Genomic DNA, 23587 nt, shown 5'->3' with positions numbered 1-23587 from the left:
CCAACCTCCCTGGACATGGCCACAGGAGGAAAATTGATGACAAATCAAAGAGACGGATAATATGAACGGTAACAAAAGAGCCCAGAAAAACTTCTAAAGAGATTAAAGGTGAACTTCAAGCTCAACGAACATCAGTGTCAGATCGCACCATCCACCAAACAAATCATAAAAAAGCCAAACTACATGTTGACAAGCCACAAAGCTTCTGAGAGAATGTCCTATGGACAGATGAGACAAAAATAGAACTTTTTGCCAAGGCAGCTCTATGTTTACAGACGGAAAAATGAAGCATATGAAGAAAAGAACACCGTCCCTACTGTGGAACATGGAGGAGGCTCTGTTATGTTCTGGGGCTGCTTTGCTGCATCTGACACAGGGTTCTTGAATCTGTGCAGGTACAATGAAATCTCAAGACTATCAAGGGATTCTAGAGAGAAATGTGCTGGCCAGTGTCAGAAACTTGGTCTCAGTTGCAGGTCATGGGTCTTGCAACAGGACAATGACCCAAAACACAGCTAAAAACACCCAAGAACGGCTAAGAGGAAAACATTGGACTATTCTAAAGTAGCCTTCTATGAGCCCTGACCTAAATCATGTTTGGAAGGAGCTGAAACATGGCGTCTGGAAAAGGCTCCCTTCAAACCTGAGACAACTGGAGCAGTTTGCTTATGAGTAGTGGATCAAAATACCTGCTGAGGTGCAGAAGTCTCATTGACAGTTACAGGAATTGATTGATTGCAGTGATTGCCTCAAAAGGTTGTACAACAAAATATTAAGTTAAGGGTACCAACAATTTTGTCCACGTGTGTAATAATAATAAGAAGAAATACTCTCAATAAAACAGAAGCTAAACAATGGGGGTTTTATTGCAGGTATCAAGTTTTGCTATTATTAAATTAAGATTTAATGATGCTGCACGGTGGTGTGGTGGCTAGCACCGCAGGGTCGCCAAGGTCGCTGGTTTGAGCCTCGGCTGGGGCGAACTGGGGGGAGGTGGCCTTTCTGTGTGGAGTTTGCATGTTCTCCCCGTGTATGCGTGGGTTCTCTCCAGGTTCTCCAGCTTCCTCCCACCATCCAAAGACATGCATGTTAGGTTAATTGGTCACTCTAAATTCTTTATCATCAACACGGAGACAGATGAGAAAGGAGGTGAAACAGTTTCATGATTGTGTGTTTGCGGTCTGCCATCACCGCTGCTCACATGCTGTAGTGGGTGCAGGTGGGATCCATAGGTGGCATCACCTTGAACACATAAAAAGGCTCAAGAGGATTCATATCGTCCTGAGAGAATATTTTCATTACCAGACATTTAATATTATGTTTAGACATGCTGACAAAAATATGTGGATTTGTTTCTATTTTCTTTCTTTTAATAAACAAATGTCTTTTTTTAATGAGGAAAACACCACATCCAAACCTGTGGTGTGTGGACTGTACTACCTTGCTTATTATAACTAAGTTCTTAAAATACAGGAGTAGTTTGCATAATCTCCTTTTCCCATTTTATTTGACATTATGTGAACATTTTAAAGCTCAGCACACAGGTTGTAGCACCTTTGTTAAAAAGAAATAGACTGTTTTTCATTTAAATGTGTGACTGAGCTCAGGATAAAGCGATCGCATGTGACGCCGTTCTCAAACTAAACACGGACTCGACACACTGAATCGAATCAATGACTGAATCAATAAAAAAACAACAAACATCTTCTTGGGTCGGTTTGTTGTTCGTATAGAGATGATTTCATTTAGCTGTCTTCTCTCCACAGCTGGTGAAGCTATGCAGTGGAATGATTGAAGCTGGGAAGACATACATCAGCGCCAATAAGCTCTTCGTCAACGGCATCCGGGACCTGTCCCAGCAGTGCAAGAAGGATGAGATGATCTCGGTAAGGTTCTGATGAGCCTGAGACCTTAATGTGGCTTTTTGTCTTTATTCACCGTTTGATGGGTTCTCCTTGCATGTCCTGAGAGAACAGGGACTTTCCTCTTCTCTGGGCGTTTGCAGTTCTTTTTTTTCTTCCGTGAATTAACCTGATTACTAACAGATTAGTCAGTGAAAAGCAGAACGAGTTTGGAAACTTCTGGCTCGACCCGCAGCACAGGCGTCTCAAACGATTTTCATTACTGCTGACATTAAGTACTATTATAAGCCCTCTTGGCTCCAAATGTCTGACTAATTGTGAGTTTTCAATTCAAGTCTTGTTCTTATTTGTTGCTTCTTTGGGAAAAAAGAAGTGAATCAGCTCTGCAATAACAGCTCAGTTTCCTGTATGTGCTTCAGGAACATATCAGCAACATTTACCGGCTTCGACGTTGCAGATCTTTTCATTTTCTTCCACTCAGAAATCAAAAAAATCCTGGTTGTGACATGTGTCAGCTTTTATTTGCTTCTTTTACTCTAAAAAAAACCCACCAGGGCAGCAGTTATGGGAATATTTCTGTTTGTGTTGTGGAGCTAAAGAATGCTGTCTGGTGTTTTCATTGCAGGAGTGTCTGGAAAAGTGTGGCGAAAGCCTCCAAGAGATCATAAACTACCACATGGTAAGTCAACCATGTGCTGGACATGCAGTAGATGGAGACAGAGCAGCGCGATGCTAACACTCTGCTACACACTGACTACTGATTTCCCTTTTCTACAATATGCTGCATTTGACCTAATTCCAGCTCCTTTCACATGTCTTTAAATCTATTTCTGCATGATGTTTTTAGAACCTGGTGGTTGCTTAGTCTCTGCCAGGCTTCAAATAAGTAATTTATTAAGGGTTTTTATACACGTTTTCATTACGCTTTAATTGCTTATAGTTGTTTGATAGATGTGGAGAAGTTGACTTTTTGACTTTATTTAACATTAACTGCGGTATATGAATATATAATCGTTTGATTACATATGGATGAAAGTGGATTTTGAGGTGGTTATTAATGCATGGCTGTTTATTTATTCATTGCATGTTTCTGTGAAAGCATCCAGATACACTTGGTGACATTTTTAGTAGAAACCATGTCTACATTATAGTGAATATATATGAATATGCAGCTTTTTGAGATCTTACCATGTGAATGATTGTTTATACACCACCTTCCAGTAAAAAACATGTAGCTGAACATATAAATCTATTTACAGCTGTATTAAGATCTAATATAAATCATGCATTGAGGCTCTTATGTGGACACTTCATTAGTTATGCCTGTAAAATGTTTATTGCAGAGGTTGTAGCTGCTGTTCACCCCAAGCTAACCTTTATAAAGAACACCTTTAAATTCCTTTTTGACAGTATGAATGAAAACAATAAAAGTGAACCAAGTAAATGGTCATTTGATGCCAAAGTAGGATGAATTTAATAGTTTTCAAATTTTTCTAAGGTCTTAACTCGCGTCTATAGAGCAGATTAATGAAGCCATCAGGTCCTACCCTCACCTACAGTCAGGAAATGAGGCTGGTGACCAAATAAGAGAGATTGTGGATAGGGCTGGGTCATTGTTATAATCGTTTAAAAGTATTTTTATTTATTTTGTTTTTAGAGGATTTAAGAAGGGCTGGGTCAGTGCTCATTAACATCCAGAAAGATGACGATTGACTCGTACGAGAATCATGGAAATTAGAATTAATTGTAAAATGTGGAATATGGTGGAATTTGCTCATAAATCTCATTATCGTTCATATATTAATATTTAATTTTCTGCTATGAAAATTTTGGTGCACCCCAATCTTTTACTGGTGCACCCAAATTAAAGTTAGATGCACCAGTGCTACCAGTACAGAAAATGAATCTGGAGCCCATTTTGCAACTGCAACTTTATTTATAACACACTTTAAGAACAACAAAGTCGAGCAATGTACTAAAATGTGCACATAAAATTTTCTCCGGCAGTCCCCTCCCTCTACCACACTTAATCACTCAAGCCAGCTACTCAGGCAGGTTTTCGAAAAGAAGACAGTATTCAACACAAACTTTTGACTCTGCACCTCAAAAATTAGTTGAAATCATCACTGTTGAATATCTTAGTGCTAAATCTTCGCTTTGTAAACATTAGATCCACTTAGTTTTCTGTCCACTGCCAAAATAAATCTAAATACCTGCTGTAAACATGTTTATGTGAAGAGAAGTTACTGATACAACGTCTATCGTCTTCTCAGTCTACGATTAAAAGGTGAAACATAAAACTTGGGAATTAATCGTGTATTCATGTGTATAAGTTGAAATATAACCAAGCTGGGACATAACTAACTGAATATGAGGTTGTCTGACCTGAATTTGGGAGTGAAATGCTCATATATCTGTTTGCAGGGAAAATCATTTTCTATGTGAAATGGTTTGATTCTGGACATATTTCTTGTTTGTTTAATGGAAGCAGATTATTTTCTGGAGTCACTGCATTCGGCAGCTCCGTCCTGCTCGTTTCAAATGCTGCGGGTCCTCTTCTCTGCCCGCATGTTGCCATGCCAACCACGTGCACCTGCAACCTTTCGCACAGACGACAGCGGTTGAGGAGACAGCAGCGTGGAGAGAGAACCGAGCTTTGTGGGGTTCGCCTAACTGAATAGTTTATAACAAAATAAACATGGAGACAGGACATCCCAGGGATCACAACCTTTTATTAACCTGAAACTACAAATCCCACCAGCTTGTGCAACAGTTTTCCTCTTTACGGCAACCGAGAGCGGACATACTTCCTCCCCAACCTTAAAATATAAAAGATTCAGATGATTTGTTATAAGAAAATGTCTACTATCATGACAATCTGCTGGGAGGCCGGAGGAAAGCAGTAATAGTGCTAATTTACATGAGCACACGTAGTTGATGAGGTGTTGATGACCCGGAGGGGACCTCAGCCTTAAGAAAATTTTTGCAGCTGTGGGACTTCTAGTGTTATTTTCCCTGCATCAGTGCCAAATCTCTCTCGTTTGATTCCAGCTCTTTCAAAACACCTTTGCTGCTTCATTTTTGCACATTTTGTCCCCTTACATTAAACACAGCTTCACTGTTGCGTGGCTTCCTCTCTGCCTTTCAGGCTTCTGACCTCCTGCCCTCTTCTCGCACCTCTGAGGCCATTTGAAGCCTATTAGCTTGAACCCGCTGAGTGCTTCAAAGTGCTGAGGGTTTAAGCCTGTGAGGATGGGTGTGCGCCACAGTTTCTTCCTGAAGCTCTGACAAAGATCCCAAATCCATGACTCCTTCCTTTTCCGTAAGCTCCCAGTCTGTTGATGGAGAGGGAGGTCATGGTAACAGATGTGGGGTTGATACAGGGCAGACGTGGGTTGGTTACCCTGATATGTTGGAGAGTGTGTTACAGGGGTGTGCTCAGTATGCATGTGCATGATTTCTGGTAATATGTGAGCTCTCGTATAGTTTCAGGCTCCCTCAAGAATAGGCCCTCGGGAAGTATTTAAAGGTTCAGTTTCATGTAATATTTTTACTTTGCTTCTGTTTGGCTGTGAAGTTGTAATATTTATTTATGATCTCAGCAAGGGGTTAACTCAAAGCCAGAGTCATTTTTAGGTTGTTTATTGGGGGTTTTAATTAATTACACCATTATTTTGTATTTGCTTTGATAATTTTATTCATAACGAGTTTTGGTGGTTTTAATGTTTTGTGTTGCTTTTCTGTTTCCACTGCACATGTAGAATAAAGCTCCGGAGTTTGAACTCCATCCGTCTGTCAGACTGACAGATCCGCTGTTTGTGTGGTTCAGTGTGTGAGACCATAAGCGAGTGTGGTTTGGCCCAGGACCAGCTGGCCTCTTCCACTGTAGGCTCAGCTGGGCTTTCAGCCTCCTGTTTCCCCTCTTCCTCCCTCCAGCCCATTAGAGCCGACAGTCTGACTGGACACTAATATGATCCTCTCAAAGGTTTTTTCTTTGTTTCTTTGATGTGAAGCAGAGCAGAGGAGGGAGGGGTCTGCAAGTGCAGCAAGATAAGGGGAGGATTACCCCTGAGACAAAAGAAAAACAACAAGGTGGACTAGCATGTTGGCATCTTTGACATGTTCATTGTTCAATCACAGAGGATGTGCATTTAACTGTGTTGCACTCCGACAGAGCCTCGTTGAATAAGAAATGATGAGGGTTATATATGCTGCTTGAGAAGGATGTCCCTCTTTGTGCATGCTCTGCTGCTCCTCTGCAGCTCACTCTCAAGAATATTCAATGGCAGCATACATGTGGGACCGCTGAGTGGCAGTCGTCTTGTCGCGGCTATGCTTGGATGTCTCTAAAACCCAGACGTCTTTGAGGGGATACTGTACAAGTACAGCCAAAATGCACGGATCCATGAAAAGTATAAAAGACTCTTGGCCCTCGTTTCCCTGAGCAGAAGCATCATGAAAACCAGGCCAACATTTGATCAGTTTCACTTTAATTCAAGCATGAAGCTACATGTGAATTCCTAATTAATTATTGGCTTATGTTTGACTCCTCAAACATACATTAGAAATGAGGGGAGGCTGACACACATATGCAAATAGATGCTTGCTTGTGAGTCTTTAAGGGCTAATACGATTTACACGAAGCAGACAATGACGAATGTTTGACTCATAATTGCTTTTGATTTTCATGCACATTTCCGGTATAGTTTCTAGGATTGTAATGGCTTAAATGGGGGATACCAGGGTCTGGCTGTTAGACCCTGTGCATCCCTGCAAATAAAGGCTTCACCATTCCTTACTGCATTCTTTGCTCATGAAGTGAAGATATGTTGCATCCTCAGAGGGAACACATGCAATACTCTTCCTAAATGTCTGCAGCTGTTGGTAACACTTTTTCTACTTGCTCTCGCTAATCCTTTTCACAGCTGGCCACTCATTTGTCACAGCTAGTGTTCACAGGAAAAAAATACAACGGTCCAATTTGTACACAAGTCTTAAAATATAAGACAACTGTGAAGCTGCAGGGAGTAGGCGGTTGGCTTGGCAAGAAGACTTAAAACTGGTAGAAAAGGGCAAGCCTGGTTCTGTCCAAAGCTAAGAAAATCCTCTTACTGACATTATGATTCTTACTAATTAACACCATTGTTTAATCCAACCAAATACCCAAATGTAAAAACACTAAATTGCAACTAAATCTGCATTCATACAAATATTTTCATATTCATATAACATGGCTATAGACGCATTTCGCTTGATTGTTCACGGGTTGCACACGTGGACAACAGGTGTATGAGCTAATCGCTAAATTTGAATGTGTTACCGTAAGTGGCTTAGACAACAAAGTCTGAAGCTCCTGTAGTTTCATATCTCTTTAATTAATGTGTTATTCAAGATTGGGGTTTTTATTTTCTTCAGAAAATGACTAACTCTGGGTTGGGATGAAAGCTAAAAATCCAATAAAGAAGAAAAGATTCAATAATTTCATCTTTTCATGTACAATTTATTTCTTATTTATAAGTAGATCCCAACTGATTGATCAGCTAATTATAGCCCTTTTCAAAATAATCATAATTGGCTAGAGTTTTACTGATTAAACGCTAATATATTCTTATTTTCTCATAAAACCGTACATGTTGTGAAGTGTCGGAGTCGTGCAGAATGATGTTGCTGCACCGTTTGTCCACTAGATGGAGCTCTGACTCATTCAATCCTCAGTCCTCACTGAAGTCAGTGACTACAGCAGTAGCTACAGCCAGGCAGCACTACACGGGTAGGCAGAGAGGAGCTTCACAAAAATGTTTATAACAATGTTGTGAAATTAAGAATGACTCAGCATGTCTCCAGTTTCAGTTTAACTCTGACATGTGTCATGATAGTAACCAGTTCTTCGTTACATCGGTCATGCTTTTCTTTTATGTTGCATTGCTATAGTTGTGCTAATCTAGCTTAAGTTACTCCCTGTCTGTTTATGTTAGCAATAACATTGCTTTGGTTATGCCAACCTAGCCTAGTGTTAGCTAACAGCTTAAAAGCCAGTAAGTAACTGCAGAAATAACGCAAGTGTGCAAAATATTTGAGAGTACAGAACAAGCGTTCATCACCCCATCAGCTGCGTGTTGTAATGTATTTAAGGAGGATCAATATGAACACAGAGGGAAACGTTACTCTCTGTCTTCAGCAACTGTCATGATGTCCTGTCACTTCTAGTTTTACTTGGTCAGAAAATACTAAAACGTGACTCAGGCTGTAACAGCAGCTCACTGTGTTGTTGAGGTGGGGTAACACGAGCTCCAGATTATTTGTGACCATTATCTGTTTAAAATGCAACTCTGTCAAAAATTAGATGTTTTGACCTCTGAGAAAAGCGTCTCTATTTTTTTATTTATTTATTTATTTTTTGGTTCATGAGTCATGACTTCATGGCAAAGAAAATAATGGCGTACAGATAATGTGTTTTAAAGTTGAAGGACATCAGAGGCTGCCTAAATAATGTTTTGCCAGTAACGTCACTTTTTACTCAATACACCTATGGTTTAAATCTAAAGATTCTATTCTATTCTACATTTACAACTTACATTTGAGAGTAAGAACAACAATATAAATTCATCTGTACACTGGTGGCTATATTAATGCATGCTCCATAGAAAGAAAAGTTCACAATGCAAATTTAAAATAAAATTAAATTAAATAAAATAGAAGTTATTTTATTCATACATATTTTTTTACAGCCAAATATTGGAATCGACCTAAAAAAATCCATATCAGTCGGGCTCTAGTTATAAGTATTTGGTTCTACCTTCTTATTCAGTGAACACACAGGGACATTAATCTCCTTATGAAACAAGTTTATCTGTTTTGATTTAGAAATTAAACCAGAATAAAAAGGAATATTTTTGCTTCAAAGGCTTATTTGTAACTTTTACTTGACAGCTTTGCCACAGCACCTTTAACCCCTTTTCCACCAACGAGTCAGAGTCGGTTGGCTTTGGTAAACCCTGATCTCTGTTGCGTTTCCACAGCTAACCATACTTTTACCCAGTCTGCGCCGTATTGGCTAGATAGCGATAGATGTTTTAGCTATGCAGTAGTGTAAGGTCATAGCGTGACATCATAGCAACACAGCGCCTTCCTTGAATCATAAAGAAGAAGACTCTGACACATAAACAGGGGAGGAGAACTTCCAGCAGTTTGTGTTCTTTCTTACTTTTGTGGCTTTAAACAACAAAAAACCCACAGTATATTTAAACATGGACTAACCAGATTCCCTCCCTGACCAAGCTGGCTCAGATTGTGGACAGACAACCTGTGGGCTTTGGGTCCAGTTAAAGTATGGAGGTAACTAACCGCCCAGCCAAAGCTAGGAAGTCTCTCAGTAGTTCCAACATAAAAACATCTTAGAAGTGTTCAAGTTAGAGGTGAAAAGGGTCCTCCTCAGTGTGTTTGCTCCATGCTCACACTAATTTGACACTGGAGTGTTTATGGTCCCTGCACACAACAGCCCTGCTAGTTTTGTTTTGAGTCACCATGTGTGGGGACAGCTTATGATGGCACCATTGTCTATTTCCCACTTGTGCCTTTTTACAAGCTTGTTATATCCATCTAGGGAAGCAAACTGATTCAAGCTGCAAAGGTCCAATTTTGCAAAATCCAGCTTTGTGTTTTTTCATTTTGAACCTGTGGGTCAACAAACCAGTAAAAATCACCACATCTATCTGAGGTATTTAAATCTGGCACTGGGTTATTTATGCCATCTCTGTTCACTCCTTACATCAATAAAAAGGTGTTAATGGTCTGTAACCCTGAGGTGAAACAACAGTTGGGCTAGTTTTTAAGGACCAAACTCGAATCTGATCCACACATCAGTGTGGATGTAATTTAGGTGAACCAGTCTAGCTGCTCAGTTGTGGTGATAACAAAAGTAAGCTTGGACCGTTTAGCTGTGATATAGCCGACCCTGGATGTAATTTTGCTTCTCTCCTCTCCCTTCCCCTCCCTTCCTGGCAAAGTGACCTATTTAGCAGCAGCAGTGCAGTAGACGATGTGCTCAGAGGGTGGAGGAGATGAGGAGGTTCTTGAATTTAAAACACCCTTGATGGCAGCGTGTTAGTGTGTCAGCGGGCATGTTCGAGTCAGAGCGGCATTCCCCCATCCATTTATTCCAACAGCCGTTAGTGCCTGAAACTGTCTGCATCACGTCCATTTGTATAGTGGAACAGAAAAGATGTGCTCTGTCGCCCTCTGTTGGTTTAGTATGGAAGTATTTTAACAGGGACACTGATGTTTCCCTCCAAAAGACTTGGAGGAATTATGAACTGCACAGTAATACCAGACATGCTGTTTAGGATTTGTTTTGTTTTTTGGTCATTTCTTACCTTTTTTTGTCAATACAAGATTAAGAAAATGCTCTTCAAGTTTTTATTTCTTTTTTTTTTTTTTACATATTTTTATACCTCAGATGTATTAAGATATTTACAAATTAGCCTTGGCTAGAAATCTCTACGCATGGCATTTACTTTATGAAGCAATTTTCATGGATTTGTCCCTGTTTAGGTAAATAAAATGTAAGTAAATAAAATAAATTAAATTAAATTAAAACAGCTGGATTTAGGAAGCATTTATATTATCCTGCAAAACGAACTAAAAGAAAAGTAATCCTGCAGATGTGCACTGTCTGAAAATTTTCTCATGTCTTTAATCTCCTCGTGTTTCAAAGGTGTGTTCAGGTAGCAGTAATGTGTGTTTTTATCCCCTTCAGATACTGTTTGATCAGGCCCAGCGGTCTGTGAAGCAGCAGTTGCACAACTTTGTGAAAGAGTAAGTAAAACCGCAATTCACGTTGCTTCAGTCCCTGTAGGGCTTGAGGTGCATGAAAAATTCAGCACATGTAGAAAAAGGCAAAGGTCCTTGACCTTCTAGGGGGCAATAATGCCCCCGTTTCCCCTGAAAACCTTTACGGTGTGTTTAAATATTAAACCGAGGACAGCTTACTGCAGCCCAAACACGTCAGACGCATCAAGTTGGTGGTGGTTGGTGAATCTGATGATTTTAAATATCCATGATCTTCAACTGGGTGTTTTAAATCAATGGGAAGTAGCTAACTTCAATTGTGTTCCTCTGTGTGTCTGTCAGGGATGTTCGGAAGTTTAAGGAGACCAAGAAGCACTTTGACAGGGTGCGTGAGGATATGGAAATAGCACAGGTGAAGAACGCTCAGGCGCCAAGGAATAAACCTCATGAAGTCGAGGAAGCCACCAGCACACTCAGCATCACCCGCAAGTGCTTCCGACACCTCGCTCTGGACTACGTACTACAGGTCAGAAATATGAGCAGCAAAATTGCCCAAATTATCTGCTTAAATAAAAGTAAAAATGTATTTTAAATTAAATTTATTTTATTAATGAAGTACAAGGACTCAATATTACTTTACACTTAACAGCCACTTTATTAAATTCATCTTCCTATTAACACAAATAACTAATCAGCCAATCACATGGCAGCAACTCATTATATTTAGTGATGTAGACATGGTGAAGATGACATGAAGATCAAACTGAGCATCAGAATGAATAAGAAAGGGGATTTAAGGGACTTTGACCATGACATGGTTATTGGTCTGGAAAAGGCAACAGGAAGTAAAATAAGTACTGGTTCCAACCAAGGTCTCTCTCTCGCTCTCTCTCTCTCTCTCTCTCTCACACACACACACACACACATGCACACAAACACGCACTCACACACACCTTCCCCATCCTCTTCAGCTGAATGTAAATATAACACCATTAATGGAAATAAATATTTGGCTTAATGCTGCTGTAGGGCAACTATATCTTGGAAATCACACCTGGAGCCAGCCCATCCATGACCACAGAGGCTGCCACCATGGGAGCCACCTAGATCAGGGCAGGCTGTGGTCCTCACCACAGCCATAGGGCTGCAGTGCAGGGCCCCTGAGCCACCCAGACAAGGGTGACCACTGCAGCAACGACTCTGCAGAACAAGGAGGCATAGTTCCAGGATCCCCATGAAGAGAACACTGGAGTTAAAATAGTTTTTTAAAAAAGAATATCAAGTTAACCTAAAAACAACAAGAACAACAGGTATAAAGCATATATACCAGATCTCAATCCAACAGAGCAGCTTTGGGATTTGGTGGAACGGGAGATTCTCATCATAGATGCAGCCGACAAACCTGCAGCAACTGTGTGATGCTGTCATGTCAAAATCAAGCAAAACCTCTGAGGAATGTTTCCAACACCTTGTTGAATCTATGACACCAACAAAAAAGGCAGCACTGAAGGAAAAGGGGATCCAACCTGGTACGAGCAAGGTGGACATATATTCCCATCTGACTGACTTATGTTACTTGTAAAAGATCAGGGAGAGACCATGATGTTGCCTTTTAGCCTGCAACTTCTGTTCCCATCCTGCTTTGTGCTCTACATTTATGACTCCAGTCATATGCAGCATTGGTATACTTTGCCCACAAGAATTAACCCCAACACAAGACTGCCGGCAGGAAAAAAACACGACTGATTCAGAGCGATTACTGGGCTGGCCTTGCTTTCTTTCCATTCTTCAGTTTGTCTGCTGGCTGCCTGTTCTTGCAGCCGTTGGGCATCTGACCCTATTGAGTCTCAAGTGAAAGCATCTCACGGCAGAGAAGGTCAAAGCTTTAGGGAGATGACGGGCTATGTATGTAAGTGACATCTCAAATGTAGCACAAAATATGAGTTGAGACATACAATGCAGAGGCTTTATCTCAGGAAACGCCTCGAGGGCTGTCATTCAAGTATAAAGGGAGCATACTTGGGTTTGCCTTCGTCAGAGCTGACACAAATCGGGCTTCATGGTGTTACTGTACTCATAAAAAAGAAAAAAGAAGCATCCACTAGAGGGAGTTAGCTCAATGGTTTGTATAAAATCCAGTCTACTGTATTTATATTATTATAAGCTTAATAGAAACATATTTTTGGTCTTTCTGCAGATCAATGTCCTACAGGCAAAGAAGAAATTTGAGATCCTAGATGCTGTAAGTCCACATAGATATGCAAAGACTCATCTGCATGTTGTTTGTAATGTATGCCACACACAGAGGCTAATCTTACTGCTCACAGTTCTCCTTCATGCGACTTTCTCCCATGCAGATGCTGTCATTCATGCACGCCCAGTACTCCCTGTTCCAGCAGGGCTACAACCTGCTGGATGACATCGACCCGTACATGAAGAAACTGGCTGCTGAGGTGAGCAAAGCATCACCAATCGGGCTGAGTCATCTCCCTCGGCGCTCAGTCTTGATTGGTTCACACTGGAGCTCTAGCAAAGGGGCATTTGCATACATTGTATTTTAAATTTCAACCTGCAGATCAAAAAAAGGTGGTATATCTTTTTTTGTGTTGTAGCCTACATTCTTTGAGGTAAAAGCTTACTTTTTAGCTGTTTGGTTATCACTGAATAAACATAGTTTGTTGCAGCAGGTTTAGAACTGAATCGATGCTTCATTAACAAACATTGACCCAACATGTGCTCCGCCTGCATTTGTTAGTAGAAAATGATTCAGAGCCAGCTCCTCTGAATCATTCTATGTTGGCAGTGGACTGCACTACAGTACATGTTAGTTATATAACTGAAACGCGTCGAAGCAACCCATTTTTTTCCATCTTTGTGAACTGACTTGTAGCTGGATCAGCTGGTGATTGATTCAGCCATGGAGAAGAGGGAGATGGAACATAAACATGCAACGATTCAGCAGAGGGTGAGTTTCTGATTCTTTAATTTAAACAAAATAACATTCTGAAGGATAAATCTGGACTTAAGTCTCTTCGGAAAGTATCTTTTAAGTGTGCTAAAGCATCTTTAATTGGATAAACAGACATTTGTCATGTGTTTACTTGCCTGTAGTTGGCTTCAACATGGTTTTGCATCAGATTTTGCAACTTAAAATAAGGTAGTTGTGAGTGGATTGTGCAGCAGTTGTTTCTAATCAACTAGAATATATAAAGTATAGCTGGAAAATGCTATAGCATATTACCATTCTATATTGCCTCTACTGGTTTGTAGATTCAGTGTTTTCTCCACAATAAATGAGGCCTTCAAAGTTCTGATGAAGGTGAAACAGGGTTATCAAATGTAAACAGAATTAGTTTATTTTGGCTTCAAGACTTAATAGTATGCAAATGATAATTGGTTATTTACACTCAGTAGTGTCATGTTTGTTTCATTCCTATATGTCTTAGTCTGAATAAGATCAAGACATGAGGCAGAGGTTATGCCTGCAGGTTTTGACTGTACTCTACTATTGAAATCCAGTCTGCCACTTGGTCCAGTGCGTCTGTTGTGACTGAGGCGGGATTAGACCTGTGCAGCTGGGAGGTGTGTGATTAATCTCCCTAACAAAGTCCAGGCATTGATTAAAGCTTTAGATCAGATGGGACTAAGTGTTTTAAGATATATTAATCCCACTGTTTTTGTCTGTAGAAGGCAACTGTCAGCACATACACCAGTTGATGCATAATCACGAGCCTTAAAACCACTTTTAGCCGCAAAGTGCTGACTCTAAAGTTAGTTTTGCATTATGGAGAAAAATACCAAACTTAAACTGGTTGGTTAGTAAATGTAGAAGCAGAGAAGTTTTTTTCTGGTACAGCTTTACCTACTTCCATTGTGTTTGGGGGAAAGAAGAATAACAATCTGTGAGGTAATAAATCCAGCTGCGCTTATATATAGAACAATCTAACTGTTTAACTGTTTTAACAGCTGTGTGTTAAAAAGTTTAGGTTTCCAGAGAGTTCAATTTTCTAATTTTAGGTTATCCCATGAATTTTTGGCTTAATCAGAGTTTGCCCTTTCAGCCCTAAAATTTGCCCCCACTCTGTTTTTCAATTTGCCAGATAAGGTAGATTGTCCTTTTTTCTTTGAGGATTGACAGGTATTGGCCATATAGCCCTTCAAATGGTACTACTAATGCTAGAAGACTATTTCTGTGATGAGGCAGGTCAGCACCCATCAGATCAGAGCACTGGGACAGATTAACATTTTCTGTCTCAGATACAACAGAACAATCTTTTCTTTAGAACATCAGAGTATTTTCAACAATAAACAAAAGTTTCATGTGTCCAAACTCAGATGTTATCCATACTGTCACTATCTGGCCTGAACCTCCAAAACTATAGATCAACCTGCAGAACCCACTGGTTATGGGTTGACGGGCCAATAAATATTTGTTTTTTAACACAAAAAAAAAAAGAAAGAAAAAATACTTATGGTGGTTAAATAAAACTCTGAGAATCACCTTACAAATCAATTATCAATGAACTTCCATGCAATCTCTCATGACCTCTCATTGTAGTGGAGGGGCTAGCACTATAGCCATTAAGCTAATATGCTGGTATATTAGCTTGATTGCCATAGTGCTATAGCTAGCAAGCTAATATTCTGATAATTTGGTAGCTATAGTGCTATAGCTAGGAAGATAATATGCTGGGATATTAGCTTGCTATATACTGTGCTACCACTGTAGCTACCATTGAGTTTTGGTCACTATAATTAGCAAACTAATATACCAGCATATTAGCTTGCTAGCTACAGCGCTACATCAGCTGGGTAACTAACTGTGACCAAACATCTGTAAAACTAATTATGTTAGTAATTATTTAGCATGTTAACACTCTAAAAATATCAGGATCAAACATTATAAGCACAGAGCATTCATGTAACAGCAGTGTTATTTTTTAGCATGTTAGGATGGGAGCACTCCTTATCTAGTGTCTCAGTCTTTAATAATTCAGAAAGCTTTATTTCAACGGGCCAGTGTCTGGCTCCTCCGTACCCCAAGATCAGCGGCCATCTGTCAGACTGCTCCCGTTTGCCTTTTTCCCTCCGGGCACTGTGGTCTGTGCTGTGGACAGCCCCACAGGGAAGGCTGGGGTCACATGTGTGGCCAGTTATTGATCTGTTTTTGCTAAGGCTGTTAGACACTTCATACAGCATCAATCACCAAGGGATATGTAGTGGTAAATAAATAAGCTCACAAGCAAGTCAAATGATGACATTGTTACTGATGTTTGCTGTTGCTGAAGTGTGATGGAAAGCCAGTAAAGGAGGATAATCAGATGTGCGCTGAACCTTAAAGATGTTATCCTGATTAAAACGGTTCTGCTGTTGGAGACTAATTCTCTGTTTGCTTTTGTGTTGCTTGCATATCTCCAATGTCACCATCTCCTCCCAGACCCTCATGCAGGTGAGTACACATTCATTTTTTTTCCCATCCAAATCTTAATTTTTCTTTCAAGCTTTGGGTGAATTTGTGGGGAAGTTGCAGCCCCAGAGCATTAGCAAAAAACTTCTGCTCCCAGCTAATGCTGTAGTTGAATTCCAGAAGCCTGAGGGTAAGCTGAAGTGGATCCTGAATCTTTTATACTGCACAATTAGAAGCACTAAACTTAGTATGAATGCCCTACATAGAAACTGTAAGTTACATCAGCTAATGGAAAGACATCTTCACAGCATCTTTAACTAGAGAACTGTGCAGGTATTTACTCATGAATCTGCCTTTTCTGCCTTAAAAAAAGCCATTATTTTTTATTTAACATTCAATTATTTTCTTTTTAAAGCTTTAGAAGATGGTTAGATTCTGTTTCATATTTGGCTGTTATATAGTTAACTGCTTTGAAAACTACATTTTCCATTGTTTTAAAGAGATTTATTATGTTTTTTTGACTGGTTTCTTTTTGTCTTTATCGCATTGACTGCAACAAGCCTTGTGTAAACTTACACAAGACAAAAGGGCTGCCGTTATTCAGCACAAGCAAAAAAACAAACAAACAGGAGAACAGAAAGGGAGTTAAAGTGCTCCAGTTGTAGGCTGTCACTACTGCTGGCTGAGCACACCGTGCAAGCGAAAGCATCCAAATGCCAGACCCATTCATTTTTAACTGCAGCTTTAATGGAGAAGTCCTGTTTGAGAACATCAGCTGTGCCTGCTATTCTTTCCAACTGTGTTTCCATCACTGGTACATACCTGCTGCTCCTATGCATTCCTGGGTTTTTTTTATTGCCTGAAGTGGCACATAAATTGTGTAATGAAAAAATGATTGCTTACGTATTGTTCTCCATTTCATTTATTTTCTGTGACCTCTGAGCATTAGTGTCGAGTAAATAAATTTGGCTCATTACGCATAAGAAAGTATAACTACTAAGTTTTAGTAAATATTTGTTGTTTTTTTAAGGTTTCTTAATTTTTTTTAGCATGACTGTTTAAATGGAGATAGTGGAATTATAATATCATCCCCAACAGCAGCATCCTTGCAAAGCAAGGCACATTTCATATACAAGATAATTCAAAGTGCTTTACATAAAACATGAAAAACATTACAGCAGGGTGAAGAAGAAGCATTAAAAAGTATATTAAAATAAATCTTTAAAAGAAAATATATTAAATAAAAACAGAAAAAGCTCAGATAGAAAAAGATAGAATACAAGAATTAAGTTAGTTAGGGAACTGACACTTGTTTTAAACCTTGATTTAAACCATGTTTCAGCAGACCTGCAGTTTTCTGGAAGTTTGTTCTACATATGAGGAGCATAAAAGCTGCCTGTATGTTAAGTTCTGACTTTGGGAACAAAAGGTAGACTTAACCCTGATGACCTGAGAGATCTGGTTGGTTCAAGAACTAGAAGATCCTGCATGTATTTTGACCCTAAATCTTTTAGTGCTTTGTAAAAATAAGAGTAGGATTGTGAAGTCAATACTTTGACAAACATGAAGCCAGTGTAAATACTTAAGCACTGGAGTTATACGATGTATGTAAAGAGAGCACTTCAGTAGTCTAGTCTGCTCAAGATAAATCCATGGATAAGTTTTTCTGAATCCTGCTGAGACATCACTCCTTTAAAGAACACTTTGGGGATTAAATGATAACAGGCTGACTTCACAGCCGTCCTAATGTGAGCCTAAAATTCTGGTCTGAATCCAGGACATCTTCCAGGTTTCTGGCTTGTTAGCATCATTGTTTGAAGCTGAGTACTGACTTTGAATCTTTCTTTTTTGGCTCCTAAAACTATAACTTCAGTTGTGATCAGTGCATTTGATCGGTGTTTGGATTGGACTGTAGTCTCCTGGTGAGATGATCATGTAAATCTGTCTGTCATTTGCATAATTATGGTATGGTTGTTCTTCATAATTGGAGCGAGTGGGAGCATGTAGATGTAGATGAACATGCAGTGTCTCCAGGATGGAACCTTGGGGAACTCCACAGCTCATTTTATTTTGCTGTGGTTGATAGACACAAAGTAGTCCCTGTCTTTTAGGACGCATTCACACTGGCACTGTTTGGTCAGTTTGCTCTGGTCTGTTTGAAAGCTGGGGGTCTTGGTTCACTTGCAACCAAATGCTGGAGCAATTCATTTGCAGTGGAATGCAAACTGACCATCAATTGAACCAAATGGAGGAAATGACGTAAGACACGTCGTAGCACAACATGCTGGATAGCTCCCTGCCTCTCTTGCTATTCACACTAGAAAATTCTAGTAAAAAACAGTTAGGTTTGAATACATTATGTTAAAACAGAAATCCCAAGACAGAATAAATTTGTTGTTGCGCCATTGTCTGCTTGTGGCAAATGACCTGGTTTCGGTTCTGGACAAACAATGAACCAAATTTTTATCTTCTTTCTTCTTGGTCAGTGGTCCTTTGGGGAATAGTGCCCCCTAGTGAGCAGTTGTTATAATTACATTCAGGCACTTTGGTCCACTTGTGTAAAATGCAACGTGAAAGCAAATCGAACCAAATGAAGGTGCGAAATTCCTGCCCAATCAAATGGGGTCCCTCTGACTATCCTGGTGTGAATGCACCTTAGATAGGAACCAAACCAGTTTAGTCTTACAGATTCTTCCTCTTCACACTCATATACACTCCCACATACACAATTTTATTCATATATTGAGTAAAAATAATTATGTATTCATATATTGATAAAGTCTTTAGATTTGTTTTGACTTGTTCGCTTCCACTTTATGCAAGTCAAGCAAACAGCCGAACATCAGCAAAGTCCTTGTAACTTCTCTGATGTCACTCAGCTGTGTTTTTATCCTTTACTCTTCATGTGTCCTTCCCACCAGCCAATATGTCTGATTCATCTTGGAGACTATCCTTGTCCTCCTTGGACTTTTCATGAACACTTCAGGAATGTCAGATGGGATTATTTTCTCTAACATGACCATTTTCTCAACAACCTTCACTCGACAAGCCTTTAGCTTTAATGGTATTATTCCATTATTCAATGAGCATTTATTGCTAAATTAAGTCAATTAAATAGGAGCAGATGTGATATATTTGTCAGATTTAACAATAAAAATAAAAATCTTGCTCAGATTACCTCACCAGTTTCCAGTTAGATGGGAATTTTAGGAGATATGGAAAGTGCAAAAATAAATGGACTGATTACATGACAGTATTAGCCAATTATTTATTTTACCTCAGTTTACAGCAGCTTCTTTAGATTGGGCTTATGATTATTAAAAATAAAAGTTTTTTAGATAAGGAACTGTGGCTGTTGGTATCTTTATGATAATACATGAATTACTAAAAGATAATGATAAATACAGCTTAAATTCAGTGAGATTGTTTATTCAGTATAAACAAAGGTGCAAAGAAGCTGTGCGGATAATAGTGTTAAATCAGAAGACATCATGAATTTGTACAGTATAGTGTTTTTCCCTGTAGTGTTCAGGTAAATGATGTTAATACAGAAGCAGCTTTTTCCTTCCACCATCCACACCTGAAACAGTGGAGTTTGTTGGCGAGGTTTGAGCAGTCAGCATTATTTTTACCTGCTCACTTCCTGCTTGTTGCAGGGGTTAAAGAGCACGGATGCCTCAGTGATTCCTCCAGGTGTTGTTGGCCTTTTGGCACTAAAATAAAATAAGTTAAGCATCGCTTCTTCTTTTCAACAAATAAGCTCTTTTCTCCCATGAAAAATGGGTAAATTAAAATGTACCAGCAGAACTTGTTTATCCTCTTTGCAATGAAAGAGGACTTTTGAGTGTTGATACATCTCAAACTCATTTATTCATCAGCACAAGATGTTTCAGGCCCCCCAGGCCTTCGTGAAACGGGGTCGTCAGATGACTGCTGATGACTGAGACATCAACCTCGGAACAAATCGTGAAAGGAGTCAAAGAAAGTTGAACTTTATTTTTCAGAGAGATGTGTCCTGAGGAAAGTTTTTCTGCACCCCTGGGTGGGAATTTGAGTGGCACTGATTCGGTAACATCTGACGACTGGCGGTAAATCTCATTTTTTCAAATGAAGCATTAACTTGAGCCTGTCTGAAGACTACAGTTAGGGCTTTTACCCCCCTCATACCTCATTTACATAGACTGTGTCTTGTTGTGTGATAGTATTTGGAAAAACATGTAACTCTGCAGTGAAGTTGAGCAGGTTGGTAGATGATTAGATGGAGGCGGCTGAGCAGATACATGACAGATGAAAGCAGGAGTAGACACAGAAGGATCAATTAGGTGATAAACAAACCCTTTCACAGCAGACTGAGTAATCACTGTAACCAACTGGGCTCACCATTTGGTGTTCCAGCTCTGCAGCATGGTCTGCAGGCTGACAGCAGCAGGTGGATGACGTGGTAAGACAAGCTGACTGCATCATCTACCTGTTTTTCTTTTTTTGTTTGTTTTTCCTTTTAGCTGCTGAACAACCACTTACTTATTTGCCTCGAACATTTGAAAGTCTCTTTCTTGTTCAATAATTCACTGATGTTCAGTTTCTGTGTGACGTTGCTCTTTTAAAAAATGAATGATTTTTGTTGTGGGCTTGAGAGATTGTGGAGCGCTGCCAATGTTTCTGAAGGTGAAGGTAAGCTGCATTCACTTGGTTTCCTGCCTAATTTTGCTTTTGAAAAGAGTTTTGTTTGGTGGGTTTGGCTGCCTGCCAGATAGCGTCCTGTTGGGTCACCATAGGGATTAAACTCCCGCCTTCTTGAGCCCGGGATGAGTGGTGAGTAAATGTAAAGCTGCAGCAAAAAAACAGTTCTCTGGTGTCAAATATGCCTGCTTGTTTTGGGTCAAGAGCAGCTATAGTCCTCGCACGGTGAAGCGCACCGTTTCCTGCCACGGATACACTGGCAGCTGTATGGTAATTAGTTGTAATCCTGGGGCTCACAGTACGGCGGGCAGGTGGCTGCAGCCGGAGGGCGCACATGTCAGCGTTGGAATTACTTCCCAGACTACGGCTGCAGAAAGCATTAGCCTCTGCTGTGAGAGCCACGGCGAAGTGAAGACAGTCATGCTTCTGTTCTGAGACCTTTTTCCTTGGAGCTTATTTTTATACTTTTTTGTGATAATTTATTTTACTAATGTTGCTGAAAAACACCAAACATTTGAAGATGAAGATCTTTTGCCAGTGGGACCACAGTTTGGTGCGTAGATTTGCTTTATTAGACCATACTCTCATTTTCTTATTTAGCTGAGAGAATATTCAGGTTTATTCTGAGATTGTGTTTGATTTTTTTTCTCTACTCCGTTTGTAATTACTGTTAATAAAGTTGTTATTAGATAAGATGTAATAACTAATTCTCTTTAGCTGTATTTTCCCATTACATGCAGTTAGTTCTTCTCACCATAGATGCATTGATATGTGCACTCTAAATATATATACAGTAAATAAACATGACAAGCTGAATTTTACAATAATGCTGCATTTTAAGTATTAGAATAATTTCCCAACTTTTCCTTAGTTTAGGAACGTTATAAAGATTTACAAAAACTTTCCTTTTACCATTGCTGTTCGAGATTCTCCAGAATGTTTTTCTTCTTCTTTTTTAATGATATGCAATCTTTCTCTTACACTAGATATTATTTATTGATGTGATAATGGCATCAGCTGTTGACTGAGATGTGGTTTGATTAGTTACTGTTGTGCAAAACAGTAGTTTCTAACACTGAGACGTCAGCGCATGATGAGGATTCGTGCTGGAATCTTGCGTCTCCAGGCAGTGTGCAGGAATTCAACCCTTTCTTTGCCCCTACAAGTTAAAATAGGGACATCTGGGAAGCAGTGAGTTCTTCTATTATTCAAACAAGGAGTTAGAAGTTAATGGTGTGCAGACAGCTGAAGTAAAGTACATATACATTGAAGATGTTTACAAGTATCCCTTCTGCTGTGATGTTCTTACATTAAAAAAAACTCTCTGGATTCATTGTGATGGGAAGACTGAGTCTTGTCTTCTCTCAGAGATACATACATGGAAGGCACAGTTTAATCATTAGACCTGAGTGCTGCGTATATGTTTATATGTCATCAAGCAAACCTAAATAAGGCTGTCTTTGTGTTTTTATAAGCCTTTCTTTTAGAGATTTGGACCATAACCCCCCACCTCCTGGAACTACATTATTCTGAATCGCTTTATGAGCTAGTATTGTAATGCTAAATGGAGAGATTAAAGGTTAATTCTAAAATATTCACACTCTGTTTATGTAATAATCTGCGTCATACTCACATCTGTTGAGTTATGAAATGCTTCAGCGCACCATACAGGAAGATGGCATGGAGATTTTTTTTTTTTTTAACATACATGGACTCACACGTGGCCGTTTCTACATGAGCTCACAACTTATGATGATTCAGATAGTCTGTGGGACTGTATGTACTGCACAACGCACATCGAATGTAACTGGTGTTCAAGGAGCATCTTATTGGAAGCCAGTTTCACCATAAAAGATCAGCAGGCCTTTGCGTTCCATCTGTGACGGTCAGGATTCTTCTTTTCTTCTCATTCAGGACTTTGCATATGACGACACTAAGGTGGAGTTCAACGTGGACGCGCCTAATGGTGTGGTGATGGAGGGCTACTTGTTTAAGAGGGCCAGCAATGCCTTCAAAACCTGGAACAGGTAACAACCATAACAATATTTCTATGTGCTGCAGTGCAACACATTTGTGAGCTGATGATAACACGTTGGATTATGTCTAATGACATAAAAGACTAAATTGATTTGCAGGAGGAAAATCAATCCCACTGGATTTGCCTCAGGGTCCCCATGCTTGAATAACCTCCAAAGGGAGGTGACCAGGAATCATCCTAATTACAAACCCAAACCACCTCCCTCCACGCTCCCCAGCTTGTATGATTTCCTGACCTTATCTCAAAAACAACTTATTTCAGCTGATGTGCAATTTTATACTTTTAGTTACTTATTAAATTTCATGCCCTTAAAGAGGATTGTAACATACATGGACCAGTAAATTCAAAGCTTTTCACCACAACTGTCCTGGGAAATGCCTCATAATGAAGCCTCAGTACTTTGTCCATCTCCTGCTCCATCCTACAATCACACAACCTGTAGATGCCGTTTACCGAATGAGGAAATATGTAGAGCCTTCTCCAAGCCATTAATGTTGGCTGTTGTGTGATGTGTAGATTTGTGGTCTGGGGGATTTGGATGGATAAATATGTTTTTTGTTTGTTTGTTTTATAAAAAGTGCTTCAGAAAAAATGCTTGATTAATTAATAATGTTTTTTTTTCATGTCAAAAATATTGAAATGAAGCCTATAATTTGCTGGAACATAAATGAGTTATTGGGGGGTTTTATAACTGTTACTGAAGTAATGCAGTAATAGACATCTGTCCACATATGTCACTGCTGTGCCTTTTTGTTAAAAAAATGAGCCATAAAACAGAGGAGGTTACCTTGTGTCAGTGTTTGGAAACTCCGA

The 23587-nt window shown here is 39.6% G+C and overlaps 1 protein-coding gene across 6 annotated transcripts in view; it reads left to right on the top strand.

Annotated features, from left to right (window-relative positions):
• The window catches only part of acap3a (ArfGAP with coiled-coil, ankyrin repeat and PH domains 3a), an 85622-nt gene that overhangs the window by 38549 nt on the left and 23486 nt on the right, over positions 1 to 23587 (top strand). For all 6 annotated transcript variants that reach the window (XR_006012424.1, XR_006012423.1, XM_042003441.1 and 3 more), the window contains exons 3-11: positions 1767 to 1886; positions 2488 to 2541; positions 10618 to 10676; positions 10992 to 11175; positions 12847 to 12891; positions 13007 to 13102; positions 13540 to 13614; positions 16087 to 16098; positions 22651 to 22763. Coding sequence is in view for 4 of the 6 variants with exons in the window: in XM_042003441.1 (XP_041859375.1) it covers positions 1767 to 1886; positions 2488 to 2541; positions 10618 to 10676; positions 10992 to 11175; positions 12847 to 12891; positions 13007 to 13102; positions 13540 to 13614; positions 16087 to 16098; positions 22651 to 22763 (758 nt within the window). In the remaining 2 variants the exon portion in view is untranslated. The remainder of the gene's footprint in view (positions 1 to 1766; positions 1887 to 2487; positions 2542 to 10617; positions 10677 to 10991; positions 11176 to 12846; positions 12892 to 13006; positions 13103 to 13539; positions 13615 to 16086; positions 16099 to 22650; positions 22764 to 23587) is intronic.

Source organism: Melanotaenia boesemani, chromosome 13 (genome assembly GCF_017639745.1).
Source record: "Melanotaenia boesemani isolate fMelBoe1 chromosome 13, fMelBoe1.pri, whole genome shotgun sequence".
Classification (NCBI taxonomy): domain Eukaryota; kingdom Metazoa; phylum Chordata; class Actinopteri; order Atheriniformes; family Melanotaeniidae; genus Melanotaenia; species Melanotaenia boesemani.
The sequence above is the reverse complement of the archived record's forward strand: the minus strand, read 5'-3'. Positions and strand labels throughout refer to the sequence as shown.